General features: G+C 43.0%; 1 protein-coding gene across 2 annotated transcripts in view; it reads left to right on the forward strand.

Moving 5' to 3' along the window:
• The window catches only part of plekhf2 (pleckstrin homology domain containing, family F (with FYVE domain) member 2), a 57344-nt gene extending 45824 nt beyond the window's left edge, over positions 1-11520 (forward strand). For both annotated transcript variants that reach the window (XM_084336421.1, XM_084336422.1), the window contains one exon: positions 5536-11520. In XM_084336421.1, coding sequence (XP_084192547.1) covers positions 5536-6290 — 755 coding nt within the window. In that variant the 3' untranslated portion in view covers positions 6291-11520. The remainder of the gene's footprint in view (positions 1-5535) is intronic.
• The last annotated feature ends 14174 nt before the right edge of the window (positions 11521-25694 follow it).

Raw genomic sequence — 25694 nt, forward strand, 5'->3', positions numbered from 1 at the left:
TAACATCAGCAGATAGACACGATAGGTATCGTTAAACCCGGGTTGCTTGGTAGAATAGACACAATGAGAGGTAACGTTAGCTTTAGCAGAATAGACACAACGAGAGTCTGGTTAATGTTGTTATTAGGGCTGTCTTAAATACTTCGAAGCTTCGTTCGATGGCACAAGCTTCAAACATTAAAAAAAAAATCGAAGTTTAAAAAAAAAAATCAAAAAAAAGTTTTTCAATTTTTACTTCGATTTGTGTGTGTGTGTGTGAACTACCCATCCCAGTTAGGACAGCCGAATCCCGTCCAATCTTTCGCCGTCGACTAAAGACTCACTTCTTCAACCATTATCTGAAATGATAAAAAAAAAAAAAAAAAAATCTAACCGTGACTAACCTTACTGTCATGCACTTGTCCTAATACACTAACCTACACTGTAACACGCAACACTTTGATGAACATTGTTACTCAGCTGATAGAGTTGTACCCTTCTTGCTGTCTTGTCGTACAGAACTTGTAAGTGTGTGCACGCGCCTTGTAGAATTCCACACATAAGAAAGAAGGATACTGGGATGAATAAACAAAATAAGAAATAAAATGTAGAAATGCATGCAATACATAAATAAATATGAATCTCCATATATGAAATATAACATTTAGATAAGGTGCTACTGAGATGTTTTGGTGAGTTCTTTGTTTTTTTGTGGAAGTTGCCCTTCTTAAAAATGCATGAAGATTCACTGATAATTGGTCTGTAGTGGAGTCTACAAGGTCTACATTGCCGGACCATGTAGAATCCGGACCTTGTAGACTGACATAATTCTGTGCATAGTTTAGTCTACACGGGCCATATTTCAAATAATCAAAATCTTACTTCATTCATCTTAAACATTCTTGATTTGGGGGATTGGTAGTTCCCATGAAATCTGAAGTTGTTCAAACGACAACAGCGATCCACCTTGAATTAAATCACACAGCCGAGTGAAACCTTGTTGTTTCGTCACAGTCACGAAAGGGACTACTTAATTAATTAATCCAACCCACTTTATTTATAGAGCACATTTAAAAACAACAACGTTTACGAAAGTGCTGTACAAGTCCCACAACATAAGATAAAAAAATTTAAAATATTTAAAAAAAATATAAAAAAAAACATTTTCTTTATTTTTATTTTTTATTTTTTTCGAATCTTCGAATTAAAATCGAAGCTCGGCCCCGAAGCTTCGATTGCCAAAAAAAGCTTCGAAGGTCAACCCTAGTTGTTATTTATTAATTGATTGAAACTGTGTTGCTGCAAGCCCTCGGACATAGCTATGCTCACGGAGATTTCAGTGTACACAAGCGGCCCCACCTGCATCCCCACACGGAGACAAACAGAGTAGTACCTGCAGTGGAAGAAGTACCAGGTAGAGCTGCCGCGGTATTGATTTTTTCCTTACCGCACAAATTTGCTAAATATTTCCGACCGCGGCGATAACCGGGCCAAAAAAAGTCTACTCTTTATAGCATATAGCCTGTCTCTAGTCTAATGGCGCTTTTCCACTGCATAGTACCTACTCGACTCGACCCGCTTTAGGTACCTGGTATTTCGTTCCTTTTCCACTGCAGGTACTACTCCGTTTGTCTCAGTGTGCGGATGCAGGCGGGGCCGCTTGTGTACACTGAAATCTCCGTGAGCATAGCTATGTCCGAGGGCTTGCAGCAAGCCAGAGTTTAACACAGTTTCAATCAATTATGTGTGTGTGTGTTTGGCTAAAGTGGATAGAAAACACTACTGTGCAAAAGTATTTTATATAAATAGTCTTGGATGTAAATAAGATTTTTTTATTAGTGTGCCAGTAGACTACTCTAATTATTTTTTAAAGCATCTTCATGGTTTAATAATGCAAACATATGTTGCAGGGACTTATTATAATCATCATATTGGCGTGACTGTATGCATCAAAGGGTTAAAGCTAGCATTTTTAAGTGCTTTAGAGGAAATGTCAAAATATCGCAATATATATCGTGTATCGTGATATGGCCAAAAAATATCGCAATATCATTTAGAGGCCATATCGCCCATAGGGCTGGGCGATATGACGATATTATATAAATATCTGGTACAGTTCATTAACGATACACTTTTTTAACGTATCGTGGATATCGTGATGTTTTGCCCAAGAGGATTGTGTCGCGTCAATCTTTTGAACAACGCCGCCCCCACACATACACTACTGCATCAAAGTTACTACTTATTAACAAAGGCATTCGTTTTGTGGCATTAACGTTATATAGTTACACGTTCAATAACATCAGCGTATTTACGCAAACATAGCAACGTCCTATGACGACATAGATAGCAAGCATTACTGTTCATATCTCATACCGCGATCAAAGCTGTCTGTGTGTGTGTGTGTGTGTGGCTGTTTACCGTTGAGTGCAGAAGGTGGCGTGGGGAGCGCCGCGCTACGAGGGCCATTTCATGTATGCACGAGGAAGGATAATAATAATCTAGCATTGATTTCAGGAAGATTCGATAATCAGGCGAAAAATGACAACATGTTTAGTGTATTCCACTAAAACGCTATTATCGCGTCTTTTCCTGGGATTACTAAGAATCACAAACTACTCATATTCAAAACGGTATAAAACGGAAATGTACGGATGAAAAAACAATCTGTTTTGTATAGGGCTGCAACTAACGATTATTTTGGTAGTCTACTAATCTAACGATTATTTCTGTCACACCCTCCATCTCTGCTTCCTGTGGGCGTGGCTCATTTTCAGGGCTCCAGTGCATGTTTTACCTCACATGCTCAAGTCTGCACACCTGTGAATGTCACCCTACCTCTGCCTTAACATGATCCCATAGCAAATTTAAATAAGGACTCATGAAACATTTGAATTTGGATCTTAATTAAGCTACTTGCTTAATCAAATGTATTTTAATAACAAATACAATAATCAATCATAATAAACAAATTAAATAATACAAATTAAAGTGCAAGTTTAAATGTAAAGATAATGTTTTAAAAGTAGCAGCCTCTGCCCCAGCATTGGTCCAAGAGGGTGACGTGGATCCACTCACAGCTGTAAGGGGAGAGGAGAGGAGAGGAGAGGAGAGGAGAGGAGAGGAGAGGAGAGGAGAGGAGAGGAGAGGAGGACGAGGACGAGGACGAGGACAAGTCAGATCACAGACTTCTAGGTCTTTTGTTTGCTGTGTGTGAGTGAAAAGAGCTGTGTGTGTGTCTTACTCTGATCTCCTGCAGAGGAACACACCATTTACAAATGACAGTGTCCATAAAGGAACCCGTGATTGCATTGCTATAGCAAACTTATAAATCATCAGATATAAGATAGCTAGCACTAACGTTCCCTGTCTCTGCAGTCTTAGCTTAACTTTTTTCAACTGAGAAAAAAAAGCAGCCTAGTCTAGACCATGGCGCTATATAGACAGTGGACGGTGGCACTAGCTATCTTAACTTACCTATCCAGTCTGGAAAAATACGACACTTGGTGCTAATTCACGGAGCTGTAAACACCGGTAGCCTAGCCAAGCTCTAGTCAATGTGCTCTAGTGTAGGCTGTAAGCTTGCCGCTGTTTAACGTTAGCTAACGTTACATAGTAGTTGGTGGACTGGACACGCAGCCTCAACAACATATTAACTGAAATAGCGTTCGCTTAGCAAGCATTATCCATGAGACATTCTGTTTTCCAACATGTAAACTAAAACGTACCCACATGATCCGAGTAGCTGTCATCACGGAGTGCTCGCTGCTGCTTTCTTCTTCTTTGTTGTTAGTACAGTCATGTAGCAGTCATGGCAGACAAGGGAAATTATACTGCCCCTGCACTTCCTGTGGTGCATTTGCGCAGTTTTGAATGAACGTTACCGGCTCTCTGTTTACTTTTTATACGACGCATAGACACAAATTTTGCGTCAACGAATTTTTATGATCGACGTCGTCGATTATGTCGACTAATCGTTGCAGCCCTAGTTTTGTGCATGTTGACTGGAAGCAACTCACTGACAATCGACGGGTGTATTAGACCCATAGCTATAATATAAGATATATTTTAAGCACTCAAATCTCGCAGTCTCCCCATTGATTAAAGCGATGGCGTTCTAGCGCCCCCTGGCTCATTAAGCGATGGCGCTGAATGAGTTGAGGTACACGTATCCGCACCGAACCGTTTCAGTGTACCGTACCGAACGGCTGTGTACCAAACGAATACAACGGTATGTTAACCACTAACGACCGCCCACCGGGGCTGTTTTTTTTCACAATCTATTATATATATTTTTTTTTCTTTTTTTTTTACAAGTCAATTATTAATTTCAATATAGAATATTCGTTGACAGCCCTACAAGTACAATTAGTTACTGCACACTACATCACCCCTGAGTGGAACATGGAAAGCCAAACTTTCCCCCACTGTACCGAAAACCCGCACGAACCTTGACTTCAAAACCGAGGTACGTACCGTACCGTGGTTTTTGTGTACCGTTACACCCGTAAAAGATGTATTTAATATAAATAATTAGTTATTAATAGTTATTATTCAAGAGAAAAATAATCTCTATCGGTTCAGTATCTGTATCGGCTGATATCCATATTCAGGTATCTGTATCATGACTGAAAGAGGTGTATGGGGGGTGCATCTCTAGTGTAGAGTCTGTCCTATACATCATCATCATCATGCTGGGCTGGGCATGTTTGCATCAGCGGCCAGGGTCACCACCACCCCCCTGGCTGGGGAGAGAGCATCAGGGGCCTTTGGCCTCCATCATCCACACAGCATGCCCTCTGATCTTTCCCAGTGTGCCACAGCCCACAAGTCCCAGCCGATGAGATCCTCGCTGCTGGCTTCTGGGTCGTAGCAGAGAGGAGCTTCTTTTTTATTTCATTTGAGTTCCACGGTCCTCACGGAGTGGAGAGGCAGTGTGGGGATTCTGTGTTCACTAACTTTCCCTCTCTGTTTCATGTCGGTCAGTTGCTTTGCTTTCCAACTCCTAGTGGAAATACGTCTCACTCGCTACTTGTTGTCAGTGAATATTCTAGTTATTGTCTTGATGGAGGTTCACCACAGCTGCTCCCACAAAAGTAGTTCCAACCGCCGTGATGCTGCTCCAGAATCCAGACCATGGTCTTTAAGTGGGAGGAGTGGTTGTAGGAAACGTGTGATTATTGGTTCTTATCCTTGAGTAGTAGCTTTACTTAGCTTTATTTAGGGACTGACGACACAACTTTTTAGGCCAAGTGTCTGGGAGGCAACAGGCTGATCTGCTCAACGGTTCAACGTGTCACTTACACACTAGCCTACACTTTCAAATAGCATAATCTTTGATTTCTTTACCAAGGGAATCCTGCAACCCATTCTCCTCAGTTCTTGATGAGTGAGTTTGTCTTTATTGTAAATCAATTGCTATACTGACAGCTTTGCAAGACACTGAAGAATGCTATCTCACCAACAAGAACATAGTCTAGCTGAATGCTTTTTTCATGGGGATGAGTATTGTCGTTTAACTCTCTCTGTCTTTCTTCCTCTCTTGCTCTCCCCCAGGCGAGGCTAAGATGGTGGACCGGCTGACGAACAGCGAGGCCAACTCGAAGCGCATCGCGGTGGTGGAGGGCTGCTTCGGTGCGGCCGGCCAGCCGCTGGCTATCACGGGCCGCGTGCTGATCGGCGAGGGGGTGCTGACCAAGCTGTGCCGCAAGAAGGCCAAGGCGCGGCAGTTCTTCCTCTTCAACGACATCCTGGTCTACGGCAACATCGTCATCCAGAAGAAGAAGTACAACAAGCAGCACATCATCCCGCTGGAGAGCGTCACCATCGACACCGTGGCAGACGAGGGCGACCTGCACAACGGCTGGCTCATCAAGACGCCCACCAAGTCCTTCGCCGTCTACGCCGCCACCGCCACCGAGAAGTCAGAGTGGATGAACCACATCGGCAAGTGCGTGGGCGACCTGCTGGAGAAGAGTGGCAAGGCGCCCGCCGGGGAACACGCCGCCGTCTGGGTGCCGGACTCCGAGGCCACAGTCTGCATGCGCTGCCAGAAGGTCAAGTTCACCGCCGTCAGCCGCCGGCACCACTGCCGCAAGTGCGGCTTCGTGGTCTGCGGGCCGTGCTCGGAGAAGAAGCACCTGCTGCCCAGCCAGTCGTCCAAGCCGGTGCGCGTCTGCGAGTTCTGCTATGTGCAGCTGTCCTCGGCGGGAGCCTTCGCGCCTCGCCGGGACTCCATGAGCCGGACGGGGTCCAACTTCCACAGCCACGACGTGTCGGACGACGAGGACGAAGATGACAGCAGTGACTGAAGAGTGTCCTGTGTCCTACCCGACTAGTCCCCCCCCCCCCCCCCCCCTTTTTCTAGCAATATTCTTTTTGATTTCTATTGTCCCCGCCACTCTCCTCCCACCCTGCCAAGCTCTAGTTTCCCCGCAGTCTTGGGATTCGCTCGTCGTACTACAGTGCTCTGGAATAACGTTCTCTTTTGTCCGTTTCGTTTTCTTAATTCAAGCTGGAATTAATGTTTTAGTTTTTTCTCCTGAAATGTGGCAATAAATGAGCAGGACGGGGTTGTGAACACAGCAGAACACTCGGAGCAGTCTGACATAACACAGCAGAACACTCGGAGTAGTCCAACCCGCTCGCAGTGCCGTGGTTCCATTGTTCCTAATGAGTCTCCCGTGGTCTCACTACACAACGGTGCTAAACGGAAATATCACTCCCGAGTCCCCTCCTTGTCCATAATGTCATTGGTTTTGATTCCTATTAGGCATATCTGTGACTTAAGTAAGTCTTTCTCCCCCCCCTGCATTTTTCTACCATATGAGGTAATTTCTCAGAGTTTCAGCAGGGATTAAGTAGATGTTTGGCTTTAGAGGCGCTGACCTCGTCTGCTCTCTGAGTCTTTCGGGTATTCTACCGAACAGTGCAATAGCATGTTTGGCTATTTTTCAGCCCTTTTTTTCGGTATATTTGTGTTCAACGATGCATTAATCTTAACAAAGGGCCTGTAACAACCAACCTTGTAGGCGATTAGTACATTGAGCACTTAATATGGATTTAAAACTCGTGGATTCATGTTTTGCAGCTTTTGTTTGCCTAGTTGCTAATGACAAATCAACTCACTGCTTTGTGATTGTTGATGATTGTATACTTAAAGGGGAACGTCTCACGAATGAAGAATTCCAATATGTTATTTCCATGGGAAGCTTCAGTCAGTGTTTGTGAACATGAGCTACTTTCTCCCAAAGCCGGAAAGGGGTAAGACACAAACTTGTGATGTCATCGAGTATACAGTCTGGAGCTGCTCCATTGACAATGAATGAGAGACTGGGTTTGTGGACCCAAATGAACTTTATTCTATAATAAGGCTGAGATTATATGCCATTTGGAAGAATCGATAAATTGGGGCAAAATTATCGATAAATATAGATTTATTTTTTATTATTATTTTGCATGTGTAAAAAGTTTTAAATACTTTTTTCTTAAAAAAAAAATTACTTGTTTGTGTGTGTGTCACGTGCACTCACTGTCGTTTTTGTGATGCTGTAGTTGGCCCACGACACACACAAGAACTAACGTTAAATAATATAATTTCTTCTTTTTTAAGAAAAAAGTATTTTAAACTTATTGTTTTATTACTTTTTACATGCAGAAAAATCGATTTCATGCCGTTATCGATAATTATCGATAGTGTTCTTCTCACCCTTATTCTATAGTAGTATTAGTAGTCTCACTTCTGAATCATCTGCCAATACCCAAAGCCCACGTATCTGAAAAGGTCAGATCTGTGCATTCCTAGCTATAACATATTTCTCAATTCATTGTCTATGAAGCAGCTTCAGACTTTATACCTGATGACATCACACATTGGACTTTTAGCACTCGCGTCTAGTTTCTGGATGTGTGAGAGTTGCTCGTGTTCACGGATATCCCTGGTCTGTCTTAGAGCAGAGGAATAACCCTGGACTGTCTTGGAGCAGAGGAATAACATGTATGAAGTCTTAAGTTCCTTCACGTGGAGTGTGTTCTGTCTGCTCACTGTCGTTGCTAACAAACACTGGCGGGTGTTCAGGAGTGTGACAGTCAGTCAGGGAACTTGAAAGTCGCTTCATGGTAATTTCTTTTGGTTTACGCCACCATGGTACGAAGTACGATGGCTGTAGAATTATGATGAAAATGTGGCTTGAGTGAGCATCGTTTCATGTGTGTTCAACGTATCTGACTCACAGCGTTGGAACTTCCACCACAGCTGCCGCCCTGGATGGGTTTTCAAATGATGCCGTCGTCACGGTAACCACAAGGTCTAAGAAGTTGACCGTTTCCTTGACGACGGTGTGGAAACCCATCGCCCACAGGACAGCGCCTGTGACATCGCTGGGACTAGAATTCTATTTGGGGGAATGAAGAGTTTATATAACGCTGGTCCCAGCCAGCACTCCTGTAGTTGTTTACTGGTGACCAAGCCCTGGTATCAGAGTTTCATGCAGCAAAACAAGACCGACATCCACATCTACATGATCAGTGGTTTGAGGTGTAAAAGTGAAATTACCATGTCTACCCGATTAGTCCCCTCTGCCCGATTTCTACCTTTTGCTGATATCCCCATGATGAAGTATGTGTGTAAAGTGCCATTTTCATAGAAGAACCAAATAAATGGCAGTTGGTACTTGGTAGTAAGCTAATGCTAGCAAGCTAACAGTCGTTAATTACTCTATATAAGCTGCCTTTTTTGCGATATAGTTGGCTATTAATTTATCTGACAATAGCAAGGCTGCTGATGGTGTTTGCTCTGCTATCTGGCTCACCGTACATAATATCTTTGTCTCAAAACTCCCAGTGGACAATACAAAGGTATCAGCCGGGTCCTGGGTCCGGCAGGGGGGGACAATACAAAGGTATCAGCTGGGTCCGGCAGGGGGGGACAATACAAAGGTATCAGCTGGGTCCGGCAGGGGGGGACAATACAAAGGTATCAGCCGGGTCCGGCAGGGGGGACTAATCAAGTAGTGATTTGGCAGGAGAGCGACAAATCAGGTAGTAACAATTCAAGGATGTTGATTTGAACTAAAGCAGCTTATATCTACTCTGTTTTTTTTTTTGATGTCAGTCGTTCCAAAAAACCTGACCTTGCCTTTTACAGTCACACAGTGCCTTCATAGAACGGTAAGTTAGCCTTCATTAAGAATAGGTTTTTTTATCAGTGAATTCAGTCTTAGGGGAAAATAGAATGGATCTGCTGTCACTGGAACACAGTATGTATGTAAGGAGTGGTAGTGTTCAGCTGTCACTGGAACACAGTATGTAAGGAGTGGTAGTGGTCAGCTGTCACTGGAACACAGTATGTAAGGGGCGGTAGTGGTCAGCTGTGAGCGGTGTTGTAGAAGGCCTAGGTGGTTGTCCTTGTGTACAGTAAGCCTACACAGAAGCTCTAAGCTTGTGTACATGACTAAAGGCTTATTGGAAGTCAGTGGGGGAGAGGCTGTCTGACCTGAACCAGGGACGTATGGGGGAACTAGGCCTGTAGGAGTCGCTGGATTGGCCCGTTCTGTGTTTTATGCCTGATTTCTTTTGAGATCACAAAGTGATAAGTCTTGATTATAGCATGTAATGCTTTCTAGAGAATACAGTCTGAAGAGCTCAGACGGTTAGTGTGTGGAGACAGTCCAGTGACTGCAATGCAGTAATGAGGAAGTCATTCTGTCAGCGAGCCGGTGCTTCTCTGAAGGGTTTACGCCGTGTCGGAAAACAAACGCACCTAGACTTAACTCTTACTAACGAAAATAATTGCATAATACCACAGGAACTCTATCCACGGAGTGGACACTCTCAGGCTAAATGTGACCCGTCCGTCCTCACCTTCCCTTTAGTTTCAATAACCCGCCCCTTCGTTTTCAAAAAGGCCTATCCTGGCAGTTGGAGAGGGATGTGACGCCAGTCATGTGATCTGAACCAGGAAGTGAAAAGGCTTTGCTGGTGAAATTGCGCAGTTTAGCCGACGGGGGAATTCAGGTTTTTAACACACTCACTCTGACATAAGACCGTGTCATCACTTTCAGCCCATTGTCTCTCTTCCCGTTTCCACAGTGAATGTTTAAAGGGTTTCATTCCAAAACACGCATTATTGTTTTATATTGGGTTGGGGGGTCCATTTTCAAAGATATATAGTTTATTTGAAAGTTTAATCTTTGCTATTAACGCCTTAGAAATATCCCATAGCCAGTTATGTTTCCAAGCCAGCGGGTTACTTTTGCAAGCCGCCCTCGTATTCCAAAAGGTCAACTTTGAGAAAAGGTCAAATTGATATACAGTATGTGTATGTATATATATATATTTATTGTTTTTTCCCCCTCATTATCTGTTAGTTGTCTATGAGGTGGGGGGGGGGGCAGAGCTAAATTGATGATAACGAGGCGTCTGTGGGGCAGAAAGGAAGGCAGAGTATCTTGTTTTGGAATGAAACTCTTGATTCACTGCGTCTTGCTGTTGTTTGTTTTGCAACAGTTGTATTTACAGTCCATCTCACAGTGTAACGACGTCTCCCCTGAGAAAGACGGCGCAGAAAAAGGGATTTTGTTTGTGTTTTATTGTCTTTGTGATGATTTTACAGAGTTGATCACAGACCCTTGTAAAAGATGATCTTTGTGCATGTAATGTAAGAGATGAGGAGAATCTGTCTGACGATGGAACAAAAATCACTAACCTTGTTGTTCTTTATGATGTTTATTTTTTTTTCTTTCACAAAAACCTACAGTGGTCTTCTGGCTGTCGAGGGGCTCGTGGTAGAACACGCCCGGCTCGCGACTCCACCGCTCCGCTTCAGATCTGCACAGGCATTTCAAACCCAAGCTACAATCTGAGCGCATACTGTCCAATCAGCAGTGACCACGTTTGTTTCTCCATCGTATTTTAAAATTAATCCTTTTTTCTTTCTTTTTTTATCCTTTTGATTTTTGTACATTTGTACAGATTGTTTTCAGGTCTTTTTTTGTTTATCTTTTGTACAGTAATGATGACTAGTTCTGATTATGATGCTGTTTTTGGGTCTCCTTGTGCCCATCTACACCCTCCACTCTCCAGGCAGATCACCAGCACTTTACCCTGCCTGCATCCAGGAGGAGGGGGGGCAGGAGGGCTGGAGCTAAGAGCTACAGTATGTTGTCACAGACTGGATTTAACCATGTTTTTCGGGGCAACATGTTACAAACTCGCATTAAAAACCTGATGTTTAGAGCGCTTTCCGGATTAGTAAAAAGAAAATAGTCATGTTTTAGTACAGAGGGCCTGAGACCAGCTGAAAGAGAGGTTGTCTGTCTTTGTGTACAAGCCACTCATGTCTTGTTGATTTTACACATTCTCTTGTTTTCTATCTGGTGGTGTGATTTTGGTGGTGTTCTCTTTTTTTTTTTTTTTGTCGTTTTAATTCTCATTTAAAACTTTCTCCAAAGGGCTTCAACCAGAATGTAATCCAGCATATCATTAGATACTAATTTTCTCAAGAAATATATATATATATATATAAATAATGTATTGCCTAAAGTCTGTGTGTCGTCGTCTTCTTCTACCTGCTGAGGATCAGGAACAGATGGTTGTGTGTGAATGACCTGAGCGGGTTGGTGTTTAGAGACCATGTGAGACCACACTGCTGGTCCTCCTCACGGGTCAGTTCCAGGATGAATGAGCGGGTTGGTGTTTAGAGAGCATGTGAGACCACGCTGCTGGTCCGCTCAGGGTGCCAAGAACTTGCAGGCTTATTATAAAACCATACAAGCCTGTAGACTCGCACTGTTGTAGCAGCCACTGTAGAGTCCGGCTAGGGAACCTGTTGGCGTTTTGGTCATATTTGATGGAAAAATTCACTTTTGCCACATTTTAGTTTGGTATTTGAGGTACCAGTGCTAGGAGGGGACTTCCCTACGCTCTACAGACTTCCCTGCATCAAGAACAAATATACAAAAACAAATTTACTCAAAACATGAAACGCAAGCAACGAGGAGAAAGAAGAAAAAACGCAACTAAAAACTCAAGACAAATATAAAAAGATTAAAAACTAAATTAAACAGATAAAATGACAAGCTTAGAATGGTAAACAGACTGCATTTATTAGTGCATTTATCCAAAGCTTTTACAACTTCTATGCCTCACATTCACCCATTCACTCACACCGACGGCGGAGGCGACCATGCAAGGTGCCGACCTGCTCATCGGGAGCAGTTAGCGGTTAAGTGTCTTGCTTGAAAGTCATGGAAAAAATAGTATACAAACGGGTCGAAAAGTACCTTGCGGAAAAAAATCGAATCTACGAATTCCAATCTGGCTTCAGAACATCCCACTCCACTGACCATGCCTTCTCTATTTGAACGACCACATCAAACAAGAGGTGGACGCGTGCAAAATACTGCGGCATGGTCATGCTGGACCTACAAAAGGCCTTCGACACTGTCAATCACTCCATTCTGATTGACAAGCTAAAAGCAATCGGTTTTGATAGTCTATCAGTGAGCTGGATGCAATCCTACCTGGAGGGGAGGGAACAGATGGTGGAGGTAAACGGTACCCTATCCCCCCCCCCCCCTCACAGTGATCTGTGGTGTTCCACAAGGAAGCATACTAGGACCGCTACTGTTCCTAATTTATGCAAATGACATGTCATCAGCTTGTGACTGCAACTTGTTCCTGTTTGCGGACGACTCAGCCCCGCTGGTCTTGACAAGAACAAGTTACAGGTTGAAAAAACCCTCAGCTCGGAACTAGGCAGAATCTGCATATGGCTCGCTGATAACAAACTATCATTACACATGGGCAAAACAGAGTCCATTCTCTTCGGCTCAAATAATAAATAAAACTGCAAGACCGACGGCTTCTCAGTTACAGTGGGTGACAATATTGTCACAAGGAAAGATGAAATTACCTACCTGGGTTCCATCCTAGAGGCTAATCTCTCCTGTGACAAAATGGCATCCAATGTAATAAAAAAAGTCAACCAACGAACTCGATTCTTGTACCGGATCTCCTCTCTGGTAAACAAGAATACCCTGAAGACTCTGGCAGGAGCACTCATTCAAGGGTTCTACGACTATGCTTGCACCTCAAAGGCGCTAAAAACAAAATTACAAACATCTCAAAACAAACTGGTCAGACTACTGCTTGACCTGACTCCTAGAACCCACCTCACCCCTGCCCACTTTGACAACCTAGGATGGCTTAGAGTAGACGACAGAGTACAGCAACTTGCAATGGGCCTCGTCTACAAGATACACTACACGACCAAGGTACCCATGTACATGTCAAAATACTTCCCAAAGGTCAGTGAATACCACGATCACAACACCAGAGGGAGCTCCACAAATCATGTTAAACCCAGATTCGGCTCAAACAAGGGACTAAACACGTTTCGCAATTATGCCACATCAATGTGGAACGCCCTACCTAAAGCTGTAAAGGAATGTGAATCACTACCCACTTTCAAAACCACTCTCAAAGAACACCTACGGGAGACTGCAATTCTAAACTGGCCCCTGTAAATGTCCTAACCCAACCCCCTCCAATGTACAGTAATTTACCTAATATGGTTTTGTCAATATCCCAATGTACAGTTTTGCTTGTTTGTACAGTGTTCCCCCCCCAACCCCCTCCAATGTACAGTAAATTACCTAGTATGGTTGTCAATATTCCAATGTACAGTTGTACAGTGTTTCCCCCCGCAACCCCTCCTACCCAACCCCCCCCCACCCAACCTCCTCCAATGTACAGTTTTTACGTCAAATGTATATACTCCCTTTTCTGGACTCTTTTTGTATCACAAACAGTACTGTATTTGCAAATCTGGTATGTCATAAATGTATAGATGTAGCAGTACTGTCTATCTGTATGTCATGTATGTCATATATGTCCTGATTAATTAAAAATGGGGGACCCTGATGTAAACAAGACGAAAGTCTTGTGTGTATTGAGCTGTACTATATTGTACCCATTCTGCAATCTGTTAATAAAGTTTTCAATCAATCAATCAAGGACACTATTAGACACACTGCCCGGGAGGAGCTGGAAACTAACCGGGAACCTTCTGATTACTAGACTACTACCTATACTGTAGTAACTTAGAATACATATTAAGCATAATAAAGACATGTCGATAGCCCCCCAGTTCCTTTCTGAAAGCCGGCTGAGAAGATGCATGTCTCCAGAATTTGTTTGGTTATATTGTGTTTTCAATGTCATTTGATATTGATGCTGTAACTTTGAAGTGAATTTCTATGATGGTCCACAGTCTAGTCTGTTGTTGGAGGGAAATGTATCATCTCGTTTCATAGAATAACTACAAAGCCTTTTTGTGTTTTAAAGTTTCAAATCATTTAAAATGAAAAAGGTCTAATGAATTGATAAACTTTGAAATTCGCTTTCTTCAGTTTATCCCTCAAATGACTTGGCTTAACTTAAAAAATGCCCCCAAGCGCTCCCCTGGCTAATCCCCGCCACCTGTTCCCATGGTAACAACTGTTTGCCGTCAGCGCTGCATGGGTGTGGTGCCAGGAGTCGTCCATAACCAGTTTAACTGTTACCCCTTGCAACCTGTCTGGCGGGCGGGGATTTCTGTTCCCAAAATAGAATAGATATTACCGCAAGAATGGCACTGGTAGAGCAGACCACGCCGCTTAACCATATCCCCACGTTGCCTTTACTCTTAACCCTTTCACTGCCACACAACAGGAGGTTAACCCTTCCAGTGGTGCAGTCGCGGTCACACCCGGTTACACGCCGTGTTACCAGATCACTGAGGCAGAAGTAGGCGCGATCGCGCACGGATGTGTACTCGCGTGTACGCGCACACAAAAATGCGCTGTATCCATTCGTTGTGACTAGTACCCGGCCACCGTTTTACATAACAAAAAGCGCAGGTAGACTAAGTGTCTGGGTGTTGGCTATCTGAATGCATCTCCCCCTTCATTCTGTGTGACACAGGCAGTGGAGGTGAATACTAATGTGGCTCGGAATTCGTGATGGGGGTCTACCTGCTTATGATATTGAATCAAGCGTCTGTGCTGCGCGCCAGCTTTCCACGCGCACATTCACACAAATAGAGAGCAAGAAGAGCTTGTATGATAGAAAGATTGCACTTGCGTATATGCGCTTGTGTGTGTGTGTGCGTGCGTGTGTGTATAAATCAGTTATGTGCGCATGCACGTACCTGCGCGTACACGTGGCGTGTTACCAGTTCCCATATTAGGACTGCACCACTGACTATCACACAACCGACGGTCGCCTGTCGTGGCAGTGAAGGGGTTAACCGGCTGCTGTGTGGCAGTGAAGGGGTTAACCGTTTTGGTAGTGCGGCAGTGAAAGGGTTAACAGTCACTCGGCATTTTATTGGATGAAATGTATTTTGATTGGATCTGGGCCGGGCGTCATACAGTTTGACTGATCAACTATCAAAATAATACATATTGTAGCAAACAGTGTAGCTAGTTGGTGGCGAGAGATAAAATTTTTATAAAGTGGCCCCGCGAAAACAAATAAAAGGTTGGCTGTCGAAATACACTCCAAATACAACTCCAAAACGTTATAATAATAGGATGCGCGCACTTCGAAGCCCAAACGCCGTTTGACCGGTTGCCCAGCACTGCACCACTGCTGTAAACATGTTGTGCCCTGTGTATTTACCACGTGGAGAAAAAAAATATTAGACATTTTCGTTTTCTGAATTTTTTTTTGCTGAACCACTGCTGCCTGTGTGCAGTGATTTCACACATCACCTCAAAAGCCCCGTTGTAATTTCCGTTGATAAAACCAATGTGACTGACTAGCGACTGACTGTGACTGTGACTGACTGGTGACTGATGATTATACAACGGCATGCAAATTTCTCGATTCTGATTGGCTGAAACAGTCCATTTACACGTATGTATTGTGAACAGTCCACACTTGCTGGCCCAGGACCCGCCCACAACCAATAATCTTTAACAATGATAGCGTCCTAACGACTAAATATGAAGCGATTCTGTCACAGCGAATGTCTTAGTCCTTTAAACAATGTTGGCTGATGTAATTGATGGGATTTTGAAAGAAAATCCCTTTTGGAGCTCAAAATTGGCAGCCATCTTGCATTTGAAGGTCAACAATAGGTAAAATCATTATATAAACACCAAATATGTATTCATTGAACAAAATAAGCTCTGAAACCATGTATTGTGCATCATTGTAGGTCAAACCATTAAAAAGTTCATTTCCACAGCAGCCATTTTGGATTTTGGTCTCACAAATTTCCCCCGCCTTTTAAAAAAAAATACACCCCGGCTAAATTGCCACAGATGACCCTACTAGTATGCATAAGATAAGTATATATTGTCCTTTTTGGTGGGAGTCAGCTACTATTGTTACAATATTGATACCCGATAAGGTTTTGCCTGATGGTGACACTACAGGTAAGATTATGGGGTCACCATAATGTCTTCCTCCAGGGGTCATTTATTATTATTTCATTTAAACTCTGGAGTCATTGAGGGAGACCCTCATTTTCAATGGTGCAGAGTCTACATGGTAATGAGATTACAAAACGCACACAATCAATTTAAAACATTCATTAAATCAATTGCCAACACACAGTCAAACATAAATACATCTCATATGCAATAGCACATCAGAGAAAGCAATTACAAGTCCACGTAGGACGGTTATTCATTCAAAATTGAAAAACGTCCAAAAGAGACTAGTGTGCTCACTTTTGGGTCACGTAAGATTCCATTACATGTGGACCGGTGTTCCAGAACATATGTGTTCACAGCTGATTTCATTGCAATCCAGCCATTACCTTTTGAGATCTCTTCTCAGTTTGGCCTGATGGTGGCGCTAGATGAAAGGTCATGGGGTCACCAAGACCAATAGGTTTCCTTCTCTAGGGGGTCATGAATGTTCAAAGCAGATTTTGTGTTCATACGACTAATGGGTCAGGAGATGTGAATGTTCTCTAGGGAAAGGTCATGGGGTCACTATAGTCGATGGGGTCATGGATGTAAAAGTAAATTTCATGGCAATCTGGCAATTTTTTTTATATCGAATTCATAACAATACTAAACTATTTGTTTAGCACCTTTTCATAAGAATTGCAGCCCAAAGTGCCTCACAGCAGTAAAGACCTACAGGTTCACAGACACAACATGTGCATACAATAGACAGAATAAAAGCAATGCAGAGAATAAGAAACAGTCTTTATATCTATAGACGGACAAACAGGCGGTGAAAAGCCATTCACTGATGTCTTTCACTTTTCTTTTAAAGTGTGCAACGGTTGTTTTTCCAAGTCCAGATTCTTGTTATTTTCAAGTGGACAGAAATCATTTTTCATTATTGTGGTTCTCGGGGAAAAAACCAAGAGCATTTGGAGTATTGACGTCACCTGACGCAAAGCCACTACCAGGGCCCCCCGTCACTGAGCGTTGTCCTTCCCAGCATGGGAGTCCTCTGTGAGGCTGAGTGTTGTCCTTCCCAGCATGGGAGTCCTCTGTGAGACAGAACAACACAACGAAATGCATGGCAGGCGGAAAAACAGGTGTTGCAGGGAAACTCCATTCTGAGGCCAACAAAAGGCCAGGGGGTCAGAGCTGTTTGTTTAAAAGGAAAAACATACAAGAAGACCACTGATGAAGGTAATACAGGGCTGCTAGCCAGAGACAAGGTCCTATCCGTGTGTGTGTGTGTGTGTGTGTGTGTACAGTAATCGATTGGCAACTCAACAGCAGCAGTCTTTTCAGTGGCGTTGTTTGGCAACTGTGCACCCATACATATGGGGGTAGATTTCTATCAAAAATAAACAAACGCAAAATGATTGTGGATTCTACTTTACGATTGTGGATTCTACTTTTGCGTTTGTTTATTTTTGATAGAAATCTACCCCCATAGTAACATGCCTGGACTTGATGTGGGTGTGTCCTCTGTTACTGATCCTAGACTGGAGCTGGAGTCGCAGCGGCACACTGCTGGCTTTAAAGGATATATGGCGCAACCTACTGGTAGTAGCTTAAATTGAATGCATACGATGCATGCTTTTAAATTCACCATGCCACCAGTGTGTATTTGAAATTAAATACTTTTGGGAGTGGTGAGATATTTCAAACAATATTGACAACTTTAAACAACTCGTATTTCCTCCTGCGACCTTGGATTGGTCACTCAGGAGTCATGTGATCTTGGATTGGTCACTCAGGAGTCATATGTTTTACATTTACATTTAGTCATTTAACTGAACGCTTTTATCCAAAGCGACTTACAAGTTCTGTACGACAAGTCATCAGGAAGGGCACAACTCTATCAGCTGAGTAACCATGTTCATCACTTGTTGAGTGCTACAGTGTATAGGTTAGTTTATTAGGACAAGTGCATGACGGTAAGGTTAGTTAGGGTTAGATAATTTTTTATTTATTTTTATGTTCATGTGATCTTGGATTGGATTGGTCACTCAGGAGTCATGTGATCTTGGATTGGTCACTCGGGAGTTGTGTGATCTTGGATTGGTCACTCGGGAGTTGTGTGATCTTGGATTGGTCACTCAGGAGTCATGTGATCTTGGATTATATAATAATTTTATATAATAATTCCCCCCCCCCCCCCCCCACTCCCACCCAACCCCCCCCCCCCCCCCCACTCCCACCCAACCCCCCCCCCCCCCCCCCCACACTCCTACCCACCCCCCCCCCCCCCCAACCACCTCCAATGTACAGTCCCACCCCCACCTACCCAATCCAATGTACAGTTTCTACGCCTAATGTATATACTCTTTTCTTTCTGGACTCTTTTTGTATCACAAATACAGTACTGTAATTGCAAATCTGGTATGTCATAAATGTATAGATGTAGCAGTACTGTCTATCTGTATGTCATGTATGTCATATATGTTACGATGAATTGGAAATGGGGGACCCTGGTGTAAACAAGACGAAAGTCTTTCTCTGGTCTGCATCCCCTTAACAATTGTATGTATTGAGCTGTACTGCACTGTACCCATTCTGCAATCTGTTAATAAAGTTTTCATTCATTCATTCATTCATTGGTCACTGAAAGGAACAACTTTCTTCCAAAGTGTACATGAAATTACAAAACACACACAATCAATTCAAAACATCCATTAAATCAATTACCAACACACAAGTAAAAAAGAAATACAGCTCATATTATCATCATCATCAACCTTTATTTATTCTCAAAATTACAATTGAGGTCACCCTCATTTTCAATGTCGTCGAGACTTACAGACATTTCAATGCACACATTTCTACAATATAACAATAATAAATATCAATAACCATCTATATAGTACTCTTCACACATGGACCGCAGTCCAGAGTGCACCACAGCAATTAGTATAAAATGAACATAGGCATAAAATCAGCACACAAATTGACAAAATAAAAAATTGTATACATTTAGGTATAAAAGACAATAAAAGTAATAATAATAATAATAATAATAATAATAATAATAATAATAATAATAATAATAATAATAATAATAAATTAAATTTGTACCGCACTTTACATTTGTAAAAATCTCAAAGTGCTACAGGAGATAAAAACAAAAAGTTAAATGAATAAAACAATTAAAATGAATAAAACAACCAATGAAATGGAAGAACATAAAAAATTAAATAGATTAAAATAATGAAAAAAAAATCAATAGAAGTAAAAATAAAAGTAAAAGAAATTCAGGCAAAAGCCTTGTTAAAAAGAAATGTTTTTAGGCCCCTTTTAAAAGCCTCGACGGATTGTGGTGCTCTCAGGTGGATGGGGAGAGCATTCCACAGTCTGGGTGCGGCAGAGCAGAAGGCTCGATCGCCCATGGTGTGCAGCTTAGTCCTGGGGGCTTTGAGGAGGTAGGCTGTGCCGGAGCGGAGGGAGCGCGAGGAGGACTGGGGGGTGAGGAGTTCCTTGAGGTAGGCAGGGGCACCACCGTGTACACACTGGTGAGTGAGGAGGGAGACCTTGTACTCGATCCTGTGTTCCACGGGGAGCCAGTGAAGTGATCATATTTGCGCACCCTCATCAGGATCCTAGCAGCGCTATTCTGGATGGTTTGCAGTTTTTGAATGCTTTTACTAGGAATCCCGATGAGGAGTGCATTGCAATAGTCCAGCCTGGAGGAAACAAAGTAGTGCAATGTAAACGTGCAGATTTAAGAATAGGCATAAAATAAGTACAATAGTAGAATGTTGCTCGAAGGCATGTGAACCCCCCCGGAACAGTCAGTCCCCCAAACACCACACACATCAATCCCTACCACATCGGTTAACCGTCTGTAGTGTGGTAGTGAAAGGGTTAACCTTCTATAGTGTGGTAGTGAAAGGGTTAAAAAAGGGCCCCTCTTGGTATTGCACTTTGTTTACCTTTTTCTCTCATCTAATGTGTGGGTTGGAATTCAGTGGGAATAGTGGAGTGGTTGTTACTGCTGGCCACACCTCAGGGAGGTCTGGAGAAAATTCACAGTATAATAAGTTACTAAAGTAAACTCCAACCCACATCAGTCCAAAGGTTGTAAACAAAAGTGCAACACCTAGCGGGGCTATTTTGCCTAGAGGTCGCTGTTTGACAGCATTACAGAGTCTACCTTTAAAGGATTGATTGATTGAACGTTTTATTAACAGATTGCAGAATGGGTACAATACAGTACAACTCAATACACACAATTGTTAAGGGGATGCAGACCAGAGAAAGACTTTCATCTTGTTTACATCAGGGTCCCCCATTTTCAATTAATCATAACATATATGACATACATGACATACAGGTAGACAACAGTACTGTTACATCTAGACATTTATGACATACCAGATCTACAAATATACAGTACTGTTTATGAGTACAAACATTTTCTAAAAAAGAGAGTATATACATTTGAGGGGGAAGAAACTGTACATTGGAGGAGGTTGGGTAGGCGGGTGGGGTGGGTGGGTAGGTGGGGTGGGAAACTGTACATTGGAGGTGGTGGGGTTGCAGTGGGTGACAATATTGTCACAAGGAAAGACGAAATTACCTACCTGGGTTCCATCCTAGAGGCAAATCTTTCCTGTGACAAAATGGCATCCAATGTAATAAAAAAAGTCAACCAACGAACTAGATTCTTGTACCGGATCTCCTCTCTGGTAAACAAGAATACCCTGAAGACTCTGGCAGGAGCACTCATTCAAGGGTACTACGACTATGCGTGCACCTCATGGTACCAAAGCACCTCAAAGGCGCTTAAAACAAAATTACAAACATCACAAAACAAACTGGTCAGACTACTACTTGACCTTACCCCCAGAACCCACCTCACCCCTGCCCACTTTGACAACCTAGGATGGCTTAGAGTAGACAGAGTACAGGAACTTGCAATGGGCCTGGTCTACAAGATACACTATACGACTAAGGTACCCATGTACATGTCAAAATACTTCCCAAAGGTCAGTGAATACCACAACCACTACACCAGAGGAAGCTCAACAAATCATGTTAAACCCAGATTCGGCTCAAACAAGGGACTAAATACGTTTCGCAATTATGCCACATCAATGTGGAACGCCCTACCCAAAGCTGTAAAAGAATGTGAATCCCTACCCACATTCAAAACCACTCTTAAAGAGCACCTACGGGAGGCTGCAATTCGAAACTGGCCACCGTAAATGCCCAAAACCCCCACCACCTCCTAATAGACAGTATCCTCCCCACCGCATGTATATATTCCCTCCCCGCCGTATGTATATTTCTCTCCCACCCACCCACCCCCTCCTAATGTACAGTCCCCTCCCCATCATATGTATATACTCTGTCAGGATCTAGGGGTAACAGTACTGTATATTTGAATACCGTTTATGTCACAAATGTATCAGTACTAAATACCTATATGTCCCTATGCCATAAATGTCATGTATGTTGTGTATGTCATAAATGTCTATATGAATTGAAAATGGGGGACCCTGATGGAAACAAGACAAACGTCTTTCTCAGGTCTGCATCCCCTTAACAATTGTGTGTATTGAGCCGTACTGTATTGTACCCATTCTGCAATCTGTTAAATAAAGTTTTCATTCATTCATTCATTCATTCATTCATTCATTCATTCATTCATTCATTCATTCATTCAGGTGGTGGGGTGGGGGTAAGTGTACATTGGATTATCGACGAAACCTTACTTGGTCCGAAGAAGAGGGTCTTGTGTATTATTGGGTTTAATAGGACATTTATTGTACAGGGGGCCAGTTTCGAATTGCAGTCTCTCGTAGGTGCTCTTTGAGAGTGGTTTTGAAAGTGGGTAGTGATTCACATGAGTGAATGAGTGAATGAGTGCTCCTGCCAGAGTCTTCAGGGTATTCTTGTTTACCAGAGAGGAGATCCGGTACAATAATCTAGTTCGTTGGTTGACTTTTTTTTATTACATTGGATGCCATTTTGTCACAGGAAAAATTTGCCTCTAGGATGGAACCCAGGTTTGATTGATTGATTGAATTGATTGATTGATTGATTGATTGATTGATTGATTGATTGATTGATTGAAAACTTTATTAACAGATTGCAGAATGGGTACAGTACAGTACAGCTCAATACATACAATTGTTAAGGGGATGCAGACCAGAGAAAGACTTTCGTCTTGTTTACATCAGGGTCCCCCATTTTCAATTCATCATAATTATATGACACACACGACATCCAGATAGACAGTACTGCTACATCTATACATTTATGACATACCAGATTTGCAAATACAGTACTGTTTGTGATACAAAAAGAGTCCAGATAATAGAGTATATACTTTTGACGTAGAAACTGTACATTGGAGGAGGTTGGGTAGGTGGGGTGGGGGGGGGGAACTGTACATTGGAGGTGGTTGGGTAGGAGGGGATGGGTGGGGGACACTGTACAACTGTACAAGAAAAACTGGAATATTGACAAAACCATACTTGGTCATTTACCGTACATTGGAGGGGGTTGGGTTAGGACATTTGCAGGGGCCAGTTTCGAATTGCAGTCTCCCGTAGGTGTTCTTTGAGAGTGGTTTTGAAAGTGGGTAGGGATTCACATTCCTTTACAGCTTTGGGTAGGGCGTTCCACATTGATGTGGCATAATTGCGAAACGTGTTTAGTCCCTTGTTTGAGCCGAATCTGGGTTTAACATGATTTGTGGAGCTCCCTCTGGTGTTGTGATCGTGGTATTCACTGACCTTTGGGAAGTATTTTGACATGTACGTGTAGTGTATCTTGTAGACCAGGCCCATTGCAAGTTGCTGTACTCTGTCGTCTACTCTAAGCCATCCTAGGTTGTCAAAGTGGGCAGGGGTGAGGTGGGTTCTAGGAGTAATGTCAAGCAGTAGTCTGACCAGTTTGTTTTGAGATGTTTGTAATTTTGTTTTTTGAACCGAAGAGAATGGACTCTGTTTTGCCCATGTGTAATGATAGTTTGTTATCAGCGAGCCATATGCAGATTTTGCCTAGTTCCGAGCTGAGGGTTTTTTCAACCTGTAACTTGTTCTTGTCAGAGACCAGCAGGGCTGAGTCGTCCGCAAACAGGAACAAATTGCAGTCACAAGCTGACGACATGTAATTTGCATAAATTAGGATTAGTAGCGGTCCTAGTATGCTTCCTTGTGGAACACCACAGCTCACTTGGAGGGGGGGATAGGGTACCGTTTACCTCCACCATCTGTTCTCTCCCCTCCAGGTAGGATTGCATCCAGCTCACTGATAGACTATCAAAACCAATTGCTTTTAGCTTGTCAATCAGAATGGTGTGATTGACAGTGTCGAAGGCCTTTTGTAGGTCCAGCATGACCATGCCGCAGTATTTTCCCGCGTCCACCTCTTGTTTGATGTGGTCGTTTAAATATAGAAGGCATGTGTCAGTGGAGTGGGATGTTCTGAAGCCAGATTGGAATTCGTAGATTAGATTTTTTTCCGCGAGGTACTTTTCGACCTGTTCGTATACTATTTTTTCCATGACTTTCGAGATGGAGGTAAGGATAGAAACAGGGCGGTAGTTGCCTGGGTCTAATTTGCTGCCCTTTTTGTGCAGGGGTGTTACTCTCGCAATTTTGAAGTCCCTGTTTTATGGAGAGGTTTATTATGTGTGTGACTGATGACTGGGGTGATGGCGGCTGCTGAGTCTCTGAGGAATTTGGAGGGGATGTTGTCATGGCCAGTGGCCTTGTTCGGTTGGAGGGCGCTCAGTTTTTTGAGTACCTCATCTGTTGTAACCATTTCCAGTTTGAAGTCGTCTTTGTGGACCCCTAGGTTCTTGTAGTATGCTACTATGTGTTCTACCCCATAATGCCCTGAGTGGGAGGGTAGTTTGTTTACCAGTGTTGTGGCTATGTTTGTGAAGAAAGTGTTTAAGTAATTGGCTACATCCAGCTTGTCTGTGATGAGCGTGTTGTCCGTCTTTATGTTTATGTTTGAGAATCTGGTTTTAAGTTTTTTACTGCAGCTTAGTTGATTATTGAGTAATTTCCAAAGTTTACGTGGTTTGTTGTATGTAATTTCATCTTTCCTTGTGACAATATTGTCACCCACTGTAACTGAGAAGCCGTCGGTCTTGCTGAGTTTGTTATTTGAACCAAAGAGAATGGACTCTGTTTTCCCCAGGTGTAATGATAGTTTGTTATCAGCGATCCAGGTGCAGATTTTGCCTAGTTCCGAGCTGAGGGTTTTTTCAACTTGTAACTTGTTCTTGTCAGAGACCAGCAGGGCTGAGTCGTCCACGAACAGGAACAAGTTGCAGTCACAAGCTGTCAACATGTCATTTGCATAAATTAGGAACAGTAGCAGTCCTAGTATGCTTCCTTGTGGAACACCACAGCTCACTGGGAGGGGGGGGGGGGGGATAGGGTACCGTTTACCTCCACCATCTGTTCTCTCCCCTCCAGGTAGGATTGCATCCAGCTCACTGATAGACCAATTGACAATTGCGTCTAGCTTGTCAATCAGAACGGAGTGTCAACATGGCCAACATGATGGGAAATATGCTCACCGTCTTTTCCAGATTCAGACAAGAAGATAGATACCAATTTCCTCTCTGTGCGTTCAGTAGCAATTCATCTCAGGTCAATTGCCTGGTTATTTGTCACCCAGAGAAGCATGACTGACGTGAAGACATCTGCCGTCTGAAAGACAGAGACCCACATATAAAAGCGTAGGACGAGCACCTTGTGCATTTCTATGACTCTGGGTGACAGAATAACATGAAGGTAACCAGGTGGTGGGATTACATTATTGAGTTTTGTAGCGTTGCAGTGGATCCGCGTTCGTCATTACATTTGGTGTAAATGGTAAATATAACAGCTTTTATCCAAAGCACTTTACAATTTGTTCCTCACCCACTGCACTCACACATTCACACACTCATCGGGAGCAGTTAGGGGTTAAGTGTCTTGCTCAAGGACACATCGACACGCTGCCCGGGAGGAGCGGGAATCGAACCGGGAACCTCTGGATTACCAGACAACTGCTCTACCTGTAGGTGTGGCTCCAGGTCTTCTCTTGGTGTCAAAACAGTACATAGGGATCAGTTTCGGGTAAAAAATTACTTAATTATAAAAAAAAAAAAAAAGTTCCAGGGAGGTGCCGTAGGAACTATACGGCTAGCGTAGCAAGTTAAAGGCTCAATCTTTTGGTTCGAAAGCTGAGTTACAGGCTAATGGTAAAGTTCTGGATTCTTTACCCCGTTACAGTAGCAGTGCCTCCCACCGCACAGCAGAT

This window comes from Notolepis coatsorum (assembly GCF_963971535.1).
Source record: "Notolepis coatsorum genome assembly, chromosome: 19".
Taxonomy (NCBI): Eukaryota; Metazoa; Chordata; class Actinopteri; order Aulopiformes; family Paralepididae; genus Notolepis; species Notolepis coatsorum.